The sequence below is a fragment of the Populus alba genome, chromosome 4 (assembly GCF_005239225.2).
Source record: "Populus alba chromosome 4, ASM523922v2, whole genome shotgun sequence".
In the NCBI taxonomy this organism is placed as follows: Eukaryota; Viridiplantae; Streptophyta; class Magnoliopsida; order Malpighiales; family Salicaceae; genus Populus; species Populus alba.
Window position 1 is genome coordinate 10,695,372 of NC_133287.1, and position 14,071 is coordinate 10,709,442.

The 14,071-nt window shown below is 33.0% G+C and overlaps 1 protein-coding gene across 1 annotated transcript; it reads right to left on the reverse strand.

Annotated features, from left to right (window-relative positions):
* Positions 1-2,357: 2,357 nt before the first annotated feature.
* LOC118055148 (AUGMIN subunit 5) lies at positions 2,358-12,374 on the reverse strand. The gene is made up of 10 exons (XM_035066971.2): positions 11,468-12,374; positions 9,868-10,410; positions 8,970-9,111; positions 8,477-8,653; positions 7,778-7,990; positions 7,001-7,186; positions 6,733-6,892; positions 5,646-5,841; positions 4,777-4,909; positions 2,358-3,198 (listed from the first exon to the last, which is right to left on the reverse strand). The coding sequence occupies exons 1-10, from the start codon at positions 11,980-11,982 to the stop codon at positions 3,070-3,072; spliced, it is 2,394 nt and encodes a 797-aa protein (XP_034922862.1). The 5' UTR covers positions 11,983-12,374; the 3' UTR covers positions 2,358-3,069.
* Positions 12,375-14,071: the final 1,697 nt, after the last annotated feature.

The window sequence follows — 14,071 nt, forward strand, 5'->3', positions numbered from 1 at the left end:
TGAGAGTTATGTTTGATACCATAAAACTAGTTAGTATTTTATTTTTACGCCAAAAATCCAAGTTTTTGTACTATTTTATCTACTTAAATCATCAATATTTTCCAAATAATTCATCAAAAACTTTCATCCCCTTTTATACTATAAATTCTCCTCAACTATTTCCTCTTCCGGATTAGAAACTGTGTGATTATACGCATGGCTTATACCAGCTGTCAAGGTCATTTACACGTAAAACCATACATTAACTTATTTAAAAATTAATAAATATTTTTCTAACTATTTTCACCCCAAATTTATAGATTCTACATATTTAGTACTAGTTTATCAATTTTCCAATTAGGGGTTTACATTTTACCTTTTATGTTCGCGAGTAATATTTCCAAATTCTATCACTTGTTTATATCAAATTTAAGTTAGATTATTTTGAATTTCATTGAATTATATTCCAATACCTTTGTTTCCTCATACATCACTTCTATTTAATTTTTATTTGTATTTTTGTATTTTTTTCTGACCATTTTTAAAATTAAAACTTGAAAATTTTAGTTCAATTTCCCAAAATCCAAAGTCGTCTTTTTAGTTCAAATATTCAATTTAATGTCTTTGACATAATATTTACTTCAAATATTTTATTGAATTTCAAGAAATAAACAAGAATTCAAGGTAGTTATACCTCTCCTCATTCTTTCCTTCCCTTGGCTGAAACTCCTCCCCAAGTACAAGCACTCAAATTTCTTCTTTATACATTCATAAAACTAGGTAATTCATGCTCTACTACACCTTAATTACATCATATCGACATAATTTCTTAAATTCCCTAAATTTCTCCTAAGAACCCTAATTAAAAAAAAAATCTAAGAAATATGCATTATATCCATTTCTTTTCATTTAAAATTGTTTAAACAAGCTTATAATTTCTTACCTGACAATAAAATAGACTTTGAAAGCTAACCAGTCAAAGTTTTTTCTGCTCTTTCAAATTTTCTCCTCTTTGTCGTGAGTTACAAGTATAACTTTCTACTCTCCTTCACATTAGTGTCCTCTTAAATCTTTACTAGATAGATTGGTTGGTGTTTCACATTTTCTAACTCATAAATCTTACCTAATTTCTACTTTTGTCTCAATGATTTTTAATATTTAGCTTTCATGGTTCTTTTCTCTTTTTCTATTCTTTATTTCCATTTATGACGGCAAATTAAGAAAGAATGAGAGGCTGATTTTTTCAGCTTTAAGTTCAATTGATCATTTTACCCTTAATGAACCCTTTTAAATTTTGTTTGGTTGTCAATATTTTCATGCAACCTTTTCGAATTTCAATTGTATTGAGATTTTACCATACCCTAAATAAATATGTTATAAGACTCCCAATAGAATTTCAGTCTAATCTAAGAATCAGATTAAGAGTTATGCTTATAGTGTAAAACTAGTTGGCATGTAATTTTAAGTCAAATATCTGAATTATTATACTACTTTATGTACTTAATTCATTTATAGTTTTTACTAATTCATTGGGAACTTTCCTCCTATTTATAGTAAAACTTTTCCTCAAATTTTGTTCACTTGTGAGTTAAAAATTATGCGATTGTACACGGTTTTACATTGGAGATCAAAGACATTCACGCATAAAACCATACATTAATTCATTTGAAAATTTTGAAATAATTTTCTAAATATTTTCACCCCAAATTTATAAAAGCTAATTTATAAATTTTTAGGGTCACGAGTCTACATTGTACCATCTATGTTCGCTAAGTCATATTTTTCATATTCAAATGTATTTTTAATACTAAATTTAAACAGACTACATCAAATTTCATTAAATTATATTCCAGAACATTGCTTTTCCTTTTTATCTCTTCCATTTGGTTTTTATATGCATATCTTTGTTTTTTATTTTTATTGTTATTTTTCCACCATTTTCATACTTTTATTTTTAAGTTAACACATGAACATCTTATTTCAAGTTCCCAAAATCCAAAGTCACCCTTTTAATTCCGATACTTACTTACTTAACATAATATTCTCCATTATTAATTTTGTGAATTTTATCTAGGAGTTTACATATCAAGTCAGGGTTTAATTGACTTCCTAGCATTTGAAATGGTTGTCAGTATTCCTGCATTAAGGTCTTCCATGGATTATCAAAATACTACTAGTTTTGATCACTCAATCTCTCTGTCTAAGTTCAGTTTATTTACTACCAATTTTGACCAAGTGAATTTGGTCCGGTATCTTAGAATAACTCTAAAAATATACTCCATGCATATTAATACATGGGGATTAGTAGGCCAAGTCTGTGAAATGTTTGAACATAAATAATAAGCAATACATAATCTTGAATAAAGTATATAAGATACTGAATGGAAGCATACAGCACTGCCCGAGAACTTCTTACAGTGATAAAAAAACCAAGTATGACGCTTATTATACATGACTTTTTCTCCTCTTAGATAACCAGTTGATACTATTTCAAATCCATTATCACCAGCAAATCAAACAGTTTACAGCATTTAGACAGCCTAACAATGAAAACAGCCAAGAGAATTCCAAAAAAAAAATGCATATAAACTGACCACAAATTACAGATGAATCACCTCCCCTGAACAATGAATTTCATAAAAGGATTTATGCAGCCTTGGCAATGAGAACAAGGAACATGATTACTTAATTTAATGACAACAGATGCCCTATAGTACACTAACCAACCAGTCTGTACAGTACAAAATTAGTGGGAAAGGGAGACAATAGGCCAAGATACCTCAACCAAAAAGCAGAGTACAGAAATCCACCACCATCACCTCCCTTTTACGCTCTAAGCCAATGGAGGATGCTTTGACTGGTATTCCAATCGATGGTGCTTGATTGCCTCTGTCTACCCTCATGTACACATACCAAATCCATCCAACCGCCTCCTCCCTCATCCTGCAAACTAAATAGTAGGATATCATCGAAGATCTCTTCATCACATTCTCAAGTGTATCCCATGCAACCCAAATGTAATTTTCCGTATTGACATGAAAGTGGTAAAAAAAAATCAGTCAAACAAGGAAAAGTGCACAAAGATCTTGTTCACATGAGCTCTTTATCATAAAATGCAAGAAGTTGCTTGACGTGATTATGCCAAGCAGCAACATTTTGTCCATCAACTGTAACCCAGTCAACAACAGTAGATGCTGGTTGCTCCCACCAATCATCAAGCTGCAGAAACAATGTCAAGGATTAATAGCTAGACGTAGAACAGAACAAAAAAAACAACCAGAATTACAGTTACAGATTCCTAGATTAACAATTCATACTCAATTCTTTCCATCACTTCTGAAACGAGAATCATAAGAAAATGGTGAAAAATAGGTCAGACGAGAGGGGGCAGAAAAACATGTAAACTACAAACCTAGACATGCCATATTATGACACAAAACAACAATTAAGTCCAAACAAAGCAAGCAATTTTAAGTGAAGTCGGGAATTGTATAAACAGCCTTGTGAGTGATCATTGATGGGCATGATCTTTTTTTTAGAACCAAATAAAGAATTTTGTCCTTTTGCTTAAGATATGGCAACAAATATTAATTCTGTTTGCATCAGCATTTTGTTAGGCAGTTATTTCTTGAGTTTTTAACCTGTCCTAAAATTTGCTTCTCAAGGGTCCAGCTGATTAGCTCTTGGAAACAGAATGCTGCTCCAGCCCATACAATTCATGAAATCTAAAAAACAACTTGTGCCAGTAGATAGACACCCAAACTGATCCATCTAATCTTCTCTATCTTGACTTTAACATTGTTTCATCTGCCTGTTTCTCACATTTGATTCTTATATAACATCATAGTATCTGTTGGTGGAAACTTCATCATATTGTTCTGTAGCCAGTCCTTACATGTCCTCCCCCCACACTCAAGATATGAATGAATAATGAATCCTTAACATTCAAGGACATTCCTATCCTATACCCACCAAAACAAGCAAAAAACCTATTTGAATATTTAACACGACAAAAGAATACAATGAAAAGGTGACAACACCCAAGGCAAGTAACACATGCATATGAAGACAATTTGTTATATGGCCACTACACCTCCAGCATCTTACCTTATTAAAAACAGCAACCTAACAGATTTCTTGGACTTAGAAAGTGCCTTAGCCTTCCACATTTGATTTGCCAAGAGAAATAGCCATGAACGAGTGCTTTTCATAATGCAATGACACAAGACTCAGACTCTCAAAAACAAAACAAAAAAACAAAAGGTTTCCTCCTATAACCATATAAACTAAGAAAAACAACCGTGAAAAAAAGACATGAGATATCATCCAAAGAATTAACCATGCTCCATCCCATCCCAAACCTACTACAAGAAGACAATCTAAGCATGTTTTCTGGTCCCAGCAAGGTCGATGGTCAAGTTTGATCTACAAATTCCAGAAATTAACTTGTTTTGAGATTCATATATCTTTCTAACTAAATACCCAGAAGTCCCACTAACCCACTACCAAATAAAAGAGCCTAGCAACCTCACCAGCTACTGCAACAGACATCAACACAATACAAAGCAAATCTGCTTTTGCAGACATCTTCAAATTTTGCTTAAACAACATCAGTAATATAGTCAATGTCCCTCCAATTTAAAATCAAGAATCAAGAGATTAAATGGATAGTCAAGACACAAGCATCTTCATTCCAACCCAACCCAAAATCTCAATGATCTTTCTCTCTCTTCATGAAACAACATGCAGGAAATGCAACAAAAAATTAATACATTTTTAGTTACAGTATGTACTCACCAAACCTCTCACGTACTTGCAATCTTCCAAGCACTTTTGGGCATTCAAAGCTGTAGTCTTAAGCTCAGGTAACCATTTCTCCACAACAATTTTCTCTTGCTCATTGGCCAAGTCCAAGCAAAAATTTGTTGTCCTGGATGACATAACAACAAATGTGAAGCTTCTCCGTGTCACATAAAAAAAAAAGGTTAGGATAGGAAAAGAAATGGGGTCAGGTTAATAGGTGTCCTTAAGGCACTCTAAGAGATTAGTTATTGGTAATTTAATTATAATAATTAGACAATTTTTTATTGTGAATATTTCAATCCAGTCACATTACTAATACAAAAAAAGAAATATTTTTTCAGATAATTCATGGGCTGCGTAATGGTGAGTAGATAAAATTTTCAAAATTTAAAATTGTCTGATCGTTACAACATTTACCATTAAATATCATAATTAACCTCTTATGAAGACACCTGTTAGATTTCCCAAGGAAATTGAAAAAGAAACCAAATCCATGCACATGAGATCTAAGTGATTGTTTGCATGTGTGTGTGTCAGAGAGAGAGAGAGAGATCACATGAAACACAAAACATATTCATGACTCAAATAGTTTGGTCATTTAAAACAACGTCAGAAAGTTAATCTATTGAAGGACATAAATCAGGACAAGCAAATCACTGACAAAATGGTAGAAACTAGGGGAAAGGTGTTTAAAGGCTAAGTCTAAAAGAGGAGTTCCATGTCAACAACTGCACAATTTACAAATGTTTGTCGTCAAAAAAGAAAAGTGGCAGAATTGATATAAAAAATATTTACTCAAAATGCAGACCATTTGGATAATTACAATACCACAGTAAAACAAGCATGCACATGTCCAATTGTACCTTTCATATTCTTGTTGAGAACGGTATGCATGGTTCAACACTGCATGACCACTTTCAACAAGATCATGCCGAATATGGACCAGATTGATTGCCTTTGCCAAGTCCTCCAACACACTAGCCTCGGAACCACGAAGTTTTAAACAGAACTCCAGGGACTCCAACACTGAAGCTAAACCAGCATCTGAACCCTCCAAACCTATTTGTCATTTGCAACTCACTTAGAACATAAGAAAATGAAAGGAAGCACATACTTTGGATGTCAAGTCAGTGAATGCATTTCCATTTTACTTCTATTTTACATGGTTAAAACCACGTTATAGTCAACAAAATTATAGGCATAAGAATAACATGTAAAGCAACCTTTAGCAGGCTCAGTATTCAGAAATGCACATAGAACAGACCACATTGCAACCAATGGGAAGAAGTCGTCAACTCAAATATTCAATTCCGCTAAATATATTGCTGCTGCTCAAACTAAATACCAGGAATCCACATCAACATTCAATTCATCACTAAGCAGTGATCAAGGAACAATACTTCTTAATTAAACTTATGCTCAGGCGACAGTTAACTGTTATGCATGCCAACTGGTAATGCTACTCTTTTCCTTCAACAATTATCATGCTTCATTAGTATGACAAAAATCTTAACTTGAATGTAGTCAACCAAGCTTTGATGAAGATAATGAATCCTCTGCAAGAAATATCCTCTGAATTTATTTTATTTTTTTCCTTGAAAATCGATATAAGGCTATTAAAGAAAAGGCACAATTATATCATTTTATGAACATGTTCAGCTCTTAACACAAATGTTCTTTATTTTTATTTTTTCAAAGCTTCTTGGAGATTATTGGTCTTCCACTTCAGTGAGAGATCAGCCTATGCAAATCTTCCAGCTTGCCAGGTGCAACTAGATCTAAAAACCTTTTGCACAACAGGAATCCTTTAAGTGGAACCCTGACAAATGAATATGCCCAAAGTCCCAACCTCAGATATCACACGTGACGCCCAGCCCAAACAGCTATCCAAAATCCAAAAAGATAGCCCAGGACAAGCTTCTAACCTTCTATAGAAAAGTAAGAACTTACCAGCAGGATACTGAAGGGCAGCAGACACACGGCATATGGATGGGATTGCTGATGGATCCCTAGCACCAGCTCTTGCTGTCAATAAAGCAGCATTCTTCTCTGCAGCAGCAGCAGCTTCAGGTCCTGTAGATCCATTAGAACCCATGGACTCCAACAGTGCCTGATAGAATTTAATTAAAAAATAAATTTCTTTTAGCATGAATATACAACTAAAAATACTACAATATTTGATACCAGAAAACCAACATGCTGTTTCAATTTCACAAACCTGTGAAGTTGAAGGAAGCATGTAAAGACTATTATCAGGACATCGTGAGAAGGCATTAACTTCTTTATCAATAAGATCTTTGGCATTGTTTGCAATGTCCACAACAATTGTACATGCTGGGATGATAGTAATTGATGCATACTCCCTTGCAATCAATGGCTGTTGTTTCCAAAATGCTGCCGCATCCTAGGAGTCAAATGAAATTTTTACAAGTGTTATAATTTCACACATATTTCTTAAGAGCTTAACAAGGCTGCGAAAGCAATGGTTAAAACAAATGGAAAGGAAGAAATCCAAAAATTAACAACAAAATGTAATATATCCCCATTGCGCGCATCCATTTCTTTTGAGTCATTTATTACTTTAGGCTGAAATAGTTAAATCATCAGCAAAGTTTAATTTTAGCATACAAAAGACAAGTTAAGCTATGCTACTCTCGATTTGAACAGACAACCAAAAAATTTCAACAAAATGTGATCCATCCCCATTGTACACACCCATTTCTTGTGAAACATAGAAAACTTATTGCCTGGGACATTAAAATCACCAGGTTGAATTATAGCATAGAAAAGGACAAATTGAGCTATGCTACAAAAGCATGCAGACAAGCGCACACAAAACTCAAGGTAGTGATCTCCATCAGGAAAAATTTGACCTACAAGTCTTCATAATTAATTCTAACATGTGAATTAACAATATCCAGTCATATGATTAAATTAATTAAATGTCAGATAAACTAATGCTTTGAGTTCTTCAAAAATCTTCAAAATCAAATACCTCCGTGTTAAACTTCAGTAGAGTGGTATATATAGCTTCAAGTTCAGATCTGCGTGCATCAAACTCTTCAATCTTCTTCCACTTCTTTCTCAAAGAATCTTCAGCTTCTTTCCTCTCTGCACACAATTTATTTAGGCGTTGTATTTCAGACATCAATGTATTCAAGCTTGTCCTCAGCCCAGCAGCTTCCCTCTCCTTGGCCCAAACCTCCAACTGCACAGAAAATATTGGACATTAGTTAAAAAGGAATTTCAAAATGTATCTTTAGCATAATGAACGGATTAAATGTGTATTAAATAAGTAAAAATGTATGGCATACTTGCATTATGATGTCTCGGATGTAAATTTATTGTACTCTTAATTTAAGGTACAATAGCATTAACCATTGTTTTTGAAGCTTCTGTGAGGTCAGTGCCTTGATATCACGCTGAAGAACTATATCAATGAACTTCAAAGTGATGCTGCCTAGAGTAAGTGCAAGCAGTATAGATTATCTGTGTGTCGAGCATGAGTATTATTATGTTGCGCCCTTCAAGAAAATAAGTTCATGTGCACAAATGACACATGGGGTATCAAATTTCCATAACCAAACACTGAAAAACTGGCTAGTATCAAAAGCAAGGGGTAAAGCCACCATTTCATCGTAGCATTGTTCAAGACCTTCACGACTATTAACCACAAATCAATGGGAGCAATTACCTCGAATTGCCTCGGGCTGCTCATGTTCTGTGTTGTGCCTCCACTAACAATTGAGTTGGAAGAAACTTCTTCACCAGTTCCATGCAATCGTTTTAAAAGCTTCTGACACAAGTCCCTGGCTTCTGCAGCTTTATTGAGTGCATCTTCAGTGGCCAAAAATTGCTGAACATGGGCTTTCTGAAAACAACCATGCAAAACAATGTCAAATGAACAGCTCCAGACACGAGAGTGCAGATATAAAAGCAATAGCATAAAATAACAAAAACAAAATCAAATGCAAAAGCACCCACTATATATCCTTTCACAATAGGAGGGTATCAGTTTGGCACCCAAAGCCCTTAACCACATTGGCATAATAACTTAAAAGTACAGGAATTAGGAGGCATTAAATTATAAGAATGGATTTATATATATATATATATTGATATTGCTTTATATGAAAACTAAAAGGTAAATTTCAAATACAAAAGCTACCATCTATAAAGAAGAAAACCTGTCTTTCAAGAAGCTGATTTTGTGATCCTCTGTAAGTCATGTCTGTTGCAATCTTCCCATAGCCATAAAGCTGGTGGTGTAATGATGAGTTTGTGTCAGTAGAAGAAACATCCATTACTCTGTTGTTCTCGTATTTGTATCTGATCAAGTAAAAGGAACATTCAAGTCAACAAAGCAACTGCAAATTTATGCTATTGACATGTACAGTAATAAACAACAACAAAATCTATATTAGTGTGGAAGAATCGCGCGACAATTTGCATATTCTTTAATATACTTACCATGTACTTTGGAAACGACAATAACAAAAAATGACTATATCAGTTACAGTAAGTGTAACAAAAGTTAACAGTCTTTTTGCATGTAAATACAGCATGAATGCATGATGCATGATAGTCCTCGTCAATTTGAAGAAAATAACAAGAATATCATTTCAAATGCCTTGCCAGAACAACTTCTAAACAGACTACATCCATGACTGCCTTAGTCAATTCACAATATACGAGTAACACACACCTACATGACTAAGAAAGTACAACATTTGTTATAGGGGACCGGATCAAGCACATGATTTATCACAACAAAACAATTGCTTTTAGGTACTATTGCACATAGTGTAATGGCCACAACAAAAAACTTATCTTGCAATTCATTGTGACTTGTCTCCATCATATGCATTACAAGCCTACGCCCAATTCAGTTAATGAGAAGTTAAGCAGCTATCCACATTTATCAATTACAGGAATTATCAAATGAATTAAGGCAGCAATGAAATTATTACATTCTACAAGTAACAAGAAATCTTGGTGTGAGCAGGGCAAATGGCCACTCCAACAATCTGACAAAAATTGTACTTGCATGAGCCAACATGAAATGGCAAGAAAATATGGACGTACCTTAAGAGTTCTGCATCAGCTCTAACATCAGTTTTTTCAATTTCTCTAGAAACCAAAGTTTTCAGTCGTGAAGTGTATGCAGTAATTGCCCGGAGTAAGAGAGGAGGATTCTTCAGGCAATTTACAATAACAGTTCTAACATCATCAGGTATTTCCCCATCAAAATCAATGGCCAACTTGGCTGCTTCTGATTGAGGATTCAAATGAATGCCACTTCCTTCATAAGCAGGGAAAGAGTTGCGTATTCTCTCGACCATATAAACTGCAAGAGATTCACATGCCTTCCGGATATTTCTTTCACAAGTTGTTTCAATTAGAACGACATCATCAGCAGATTTAGTGCCCTTAACGGTTGAATAAACAGCTTCCTTCTCACTGTTTGCACTGAAACTGCTAACTTCTTCAATAGAACTGTCAATGCTTGACCTTTGAGCATCCCTCGCTTGATCAACATGTTGATGAAGACGTTTATGATACTCTGCAAATATTTTTGCTGCCTCATCACATTGCTGGTCGTAAGCCTCCAGCATGACCTGTTTGTGCCTGCAGCCCATAGGACACGTCACAAGGGTTAGGATGGATTACATCCTCATCAAAAGGATTCCTCTTTAAATTGTTACTCAACAAAACAAAATAAATCACTGTCACTCCCTAGTTGTCCTTTCCCTTGATAAAGTGCCTGCTAAGAGGATCAGGGGTTTACGATTCAGACACCAATAGATTTCCAATGTATATAATCATGTCAGAGTCTGCATCCCTCAATAGCTTCCCAGATAATTGAAGTTCAATATCATGTTTCACAAATGCACATGAAACTATTATAATCAGAAAGGAAAGGCCTTTATGCAAAGTGGCAATGTTGACTTGTGCTTTCTACCAAGAACTGCTATATAATTGATATGGCCATGTAATATGTATCCAAGCAAAGCAAATTTGTCCATAAGAATTTATAGAATTAAGTGATAGAAATCTTTTACTTTCAAAGGAACAACATGGTCCATAGCAGTGCGACACGAAACTTCAACGAAATATGTGTAAAGAACCATAGGAACTACAATGAGCAGATGCCAACCATCAATCTAGGTACACAAGTTTAGGAATGATCAATAGCAACAGAATCCAACTAAACCTAGTTGATATTGTCACTCCATCTAATCTTGAACATGCCCTCGTGAACTTTTTACTTCTAGAACTGAACATGGATTTTTGCAAAACAAATTTTACATTTCCTATGCATCCAGAAATGGGAATTTTCAACTTAATTCCCACCAATATTAACAAACAAAATTCTTGCGTTCCTCTCCAAACCAAGAAAAAAACCCATCCAGGCCAAACCCCACATTCCTCTAATTTCCTTCGTTTTTAACAATAAAGCATACATTAATAATTTAAATTAATCAATAAACCTAGAGAACCAATTTAAGATCTATCCCAGCATGCACGAACAAATATCCTGAGAGAAACTAATTGTCCATTCTTATCAAAAACCATCAAATCAAAGATCAGATTCCTTATCAATTAAGCACACCATGAATCACTTTAACTAATCAATAATAATAAAAAAAAACATATGCATCAGAAAAATGTTAAACAAGCGAACCTATTCTTAGCACGCTCATCAAGCATACGCTTCCTCTCCGCCTCCTCCCTCGAAACCTCAATCATTCTAGCCCTCAAATCCTTCCTCTGCCTTCTAACAATACCCCTCAACCTCTCAACCTCCTTCACCGCCATTTCCCTCTCTTGCAATGCCACCTCCCTACTCTCCGGCATGCTCGAACCACCCCCACTCTCCCCGCCCACCTTCTCCTTCCTCCTCCCTCCTTTACTTCTCCCCTCATCTTTCCCAGCATTTACCAAACCACCACCACTACCATGTACCAATATGTTCTTCCTTATATTCTCCACCGTTTTCTCCGACTTCACTCTCTTTACCAAAAACCCCCAAATGGGTATCATATTTCCACGACAAATTTTCCTCACCGCATCAATTGAAGGCAATTGAGATTTGCTTGTGGTTGCACTGTACGGTCCTAATGGCCTATACCCCATCTCCTTTTGCAACCATTCTAGTATGGCCTCTGGTTGCGCCACTGCGCTCGATGACCCCTGCATTGAACACTAGATTTCGATTGCTTCTTCAACAACGAATTTTTTGAAACACTACTAAGATTGCGGCATTCTTAATCTAAAAGTTTACAAAACCCTAAATTCTTCGAATAAATGGGTTCTCTACAGAAACGCTTGATTTGCAGAGAAAGACAAGTAGATCAGACAAAACGCCGGTTGTGTTCGGCCGGCAATTCAGTGCCCGTTTGGCACAGTTAAACTGTTTTTCATTCAAATTTGAATTTAAAAAAAAAAAAAATTAGTATTTTGATATAATAATAATAAAAAAAAAATTATTTTAATATATTTTAAAAAATAATAATAATTTTGGTCACATTTCTAAACGCAAAGAAAAAACGCAGAGATTCGGACAGAGAGATTTTTTTTTGTTCTGAGGAAGTAACTGTTTGGAGTTAATTTTGTATTATTGATGTAATTAAATTATCATTTTTCTTTCCTTCCCTCAAATAAAATATGCACTCTACTTTAATCCTTCTGGTTTTTCGAGTGCTACGTGGTCACTTACTTGACTAGTCACATCATGCTAATACTTTTATGTTAATTTTTAACACAATAAAAAAAATCTTTGGATATAAATATTTTTTTAATTAAGTAATAGAAAAATGATGTTTATATTTATTGAAATAAATATAAAAAATATATTAGTTGATAAATTTTATTTTATAGATTAATTTTAATTGCTAACAACAAACAATTTTCTCTTTTATAATTATATAAAATATAAGAAAAAAGTGTTATGAAATTAAAAAATATTAATCAATATTTTTTTAAAAAATAAACTAAACAATTTTGAAAATAAGAGAAAGTATTTATTAAATTTTTTAAAAAAAATAATGAAAAGTAAAAGGAAAAAGAGGTCTCATGCGAGGTTCGTGTATCCTTTTTTTAAAGAGTTTTGCTCCATTCCTTTTTTCAACAAACAATATGTCTTTCGTTGCAATAAACTATTTTTTAATAATTTAGAATTTAATTGATAAATTATTAGGTCATAAAAATAGTATTTTTATTTAATTAATTATATATTTACTTAGATATGTCGCCTGTTTTGCATCGCAGGCCGTGACAAAATGGATGCTCATGCGGCAATAGCATTTTTTTAAAAATTTGGGACCGGGTCAGTAATTGGAATAGGTTTAGTAAGTTTAATTAATATAATTATACATACATACACATATATATATATATATAATAAAGCCAAAGACAGTAAAAAAAAATGACAATGCTAATAAAAAATATTTGTTAATATTATAAAAAAAAGTTAGAATAAATTGAAAAACAATTACAAAATTTAAATAAACAAATAAATCAAAGTCAAACCAGACTAATTTTCAAAACTTGTGATTCAAATCATAAAATTACGTTACCTCATAAAAGATAAAATGAAAAAAAATTAAAAAGAAAAATTATTAATCATTCAAAATTAAAAAATAAAATAATTATCAACAAAAAAACAAAAAATAAATTTGATACAAAAAATAAACAGAATAAAACAATAAGAGATTAAATTAAAAAAATAAAATATAAAAGATAACAATTAAAATAATGAATAAAAAATATAGATAAAAAATAAATAAAAAAAAAAATACAAATGAAATTTTCTAAGAACTCAGTGACAGGATCTTTAGAGGAAAGAAATGTGTGAGTATAATTTTAAGTTATGTAGTTCAATTGATTAAATTTTAGGTTTATTTTTTAGATATTAAAAATTCGAGTGTTATAAATCTTAAACCATTAAAAATTTATCTAGTTATTAACTTAAAGATTTTAGAAAATTAATCAGTGTTACATGTTTAAGATAAGAATGATGATAAAAAAAAATGAAAAAAAATAAAAAAAAAAAAGAGAAAGTTGCGAGTATAGGCATGCACAAGACAAAGACAAACTATCCCGATGATTTCACAAAAAACATTAGTGCAGCGTCAAATCATACCTTTACATCCAGCCTTGTGCATCTGAAATTCCATCTACAAGGAGTTTTAACAAAAAAAGAAAAAAAAAAAAAAAAAAAAAGGCATTGGATACTCGTAATATCGTTAACATCCTAGCTCGAGCAAGTGGAAATTAATAAATTAAG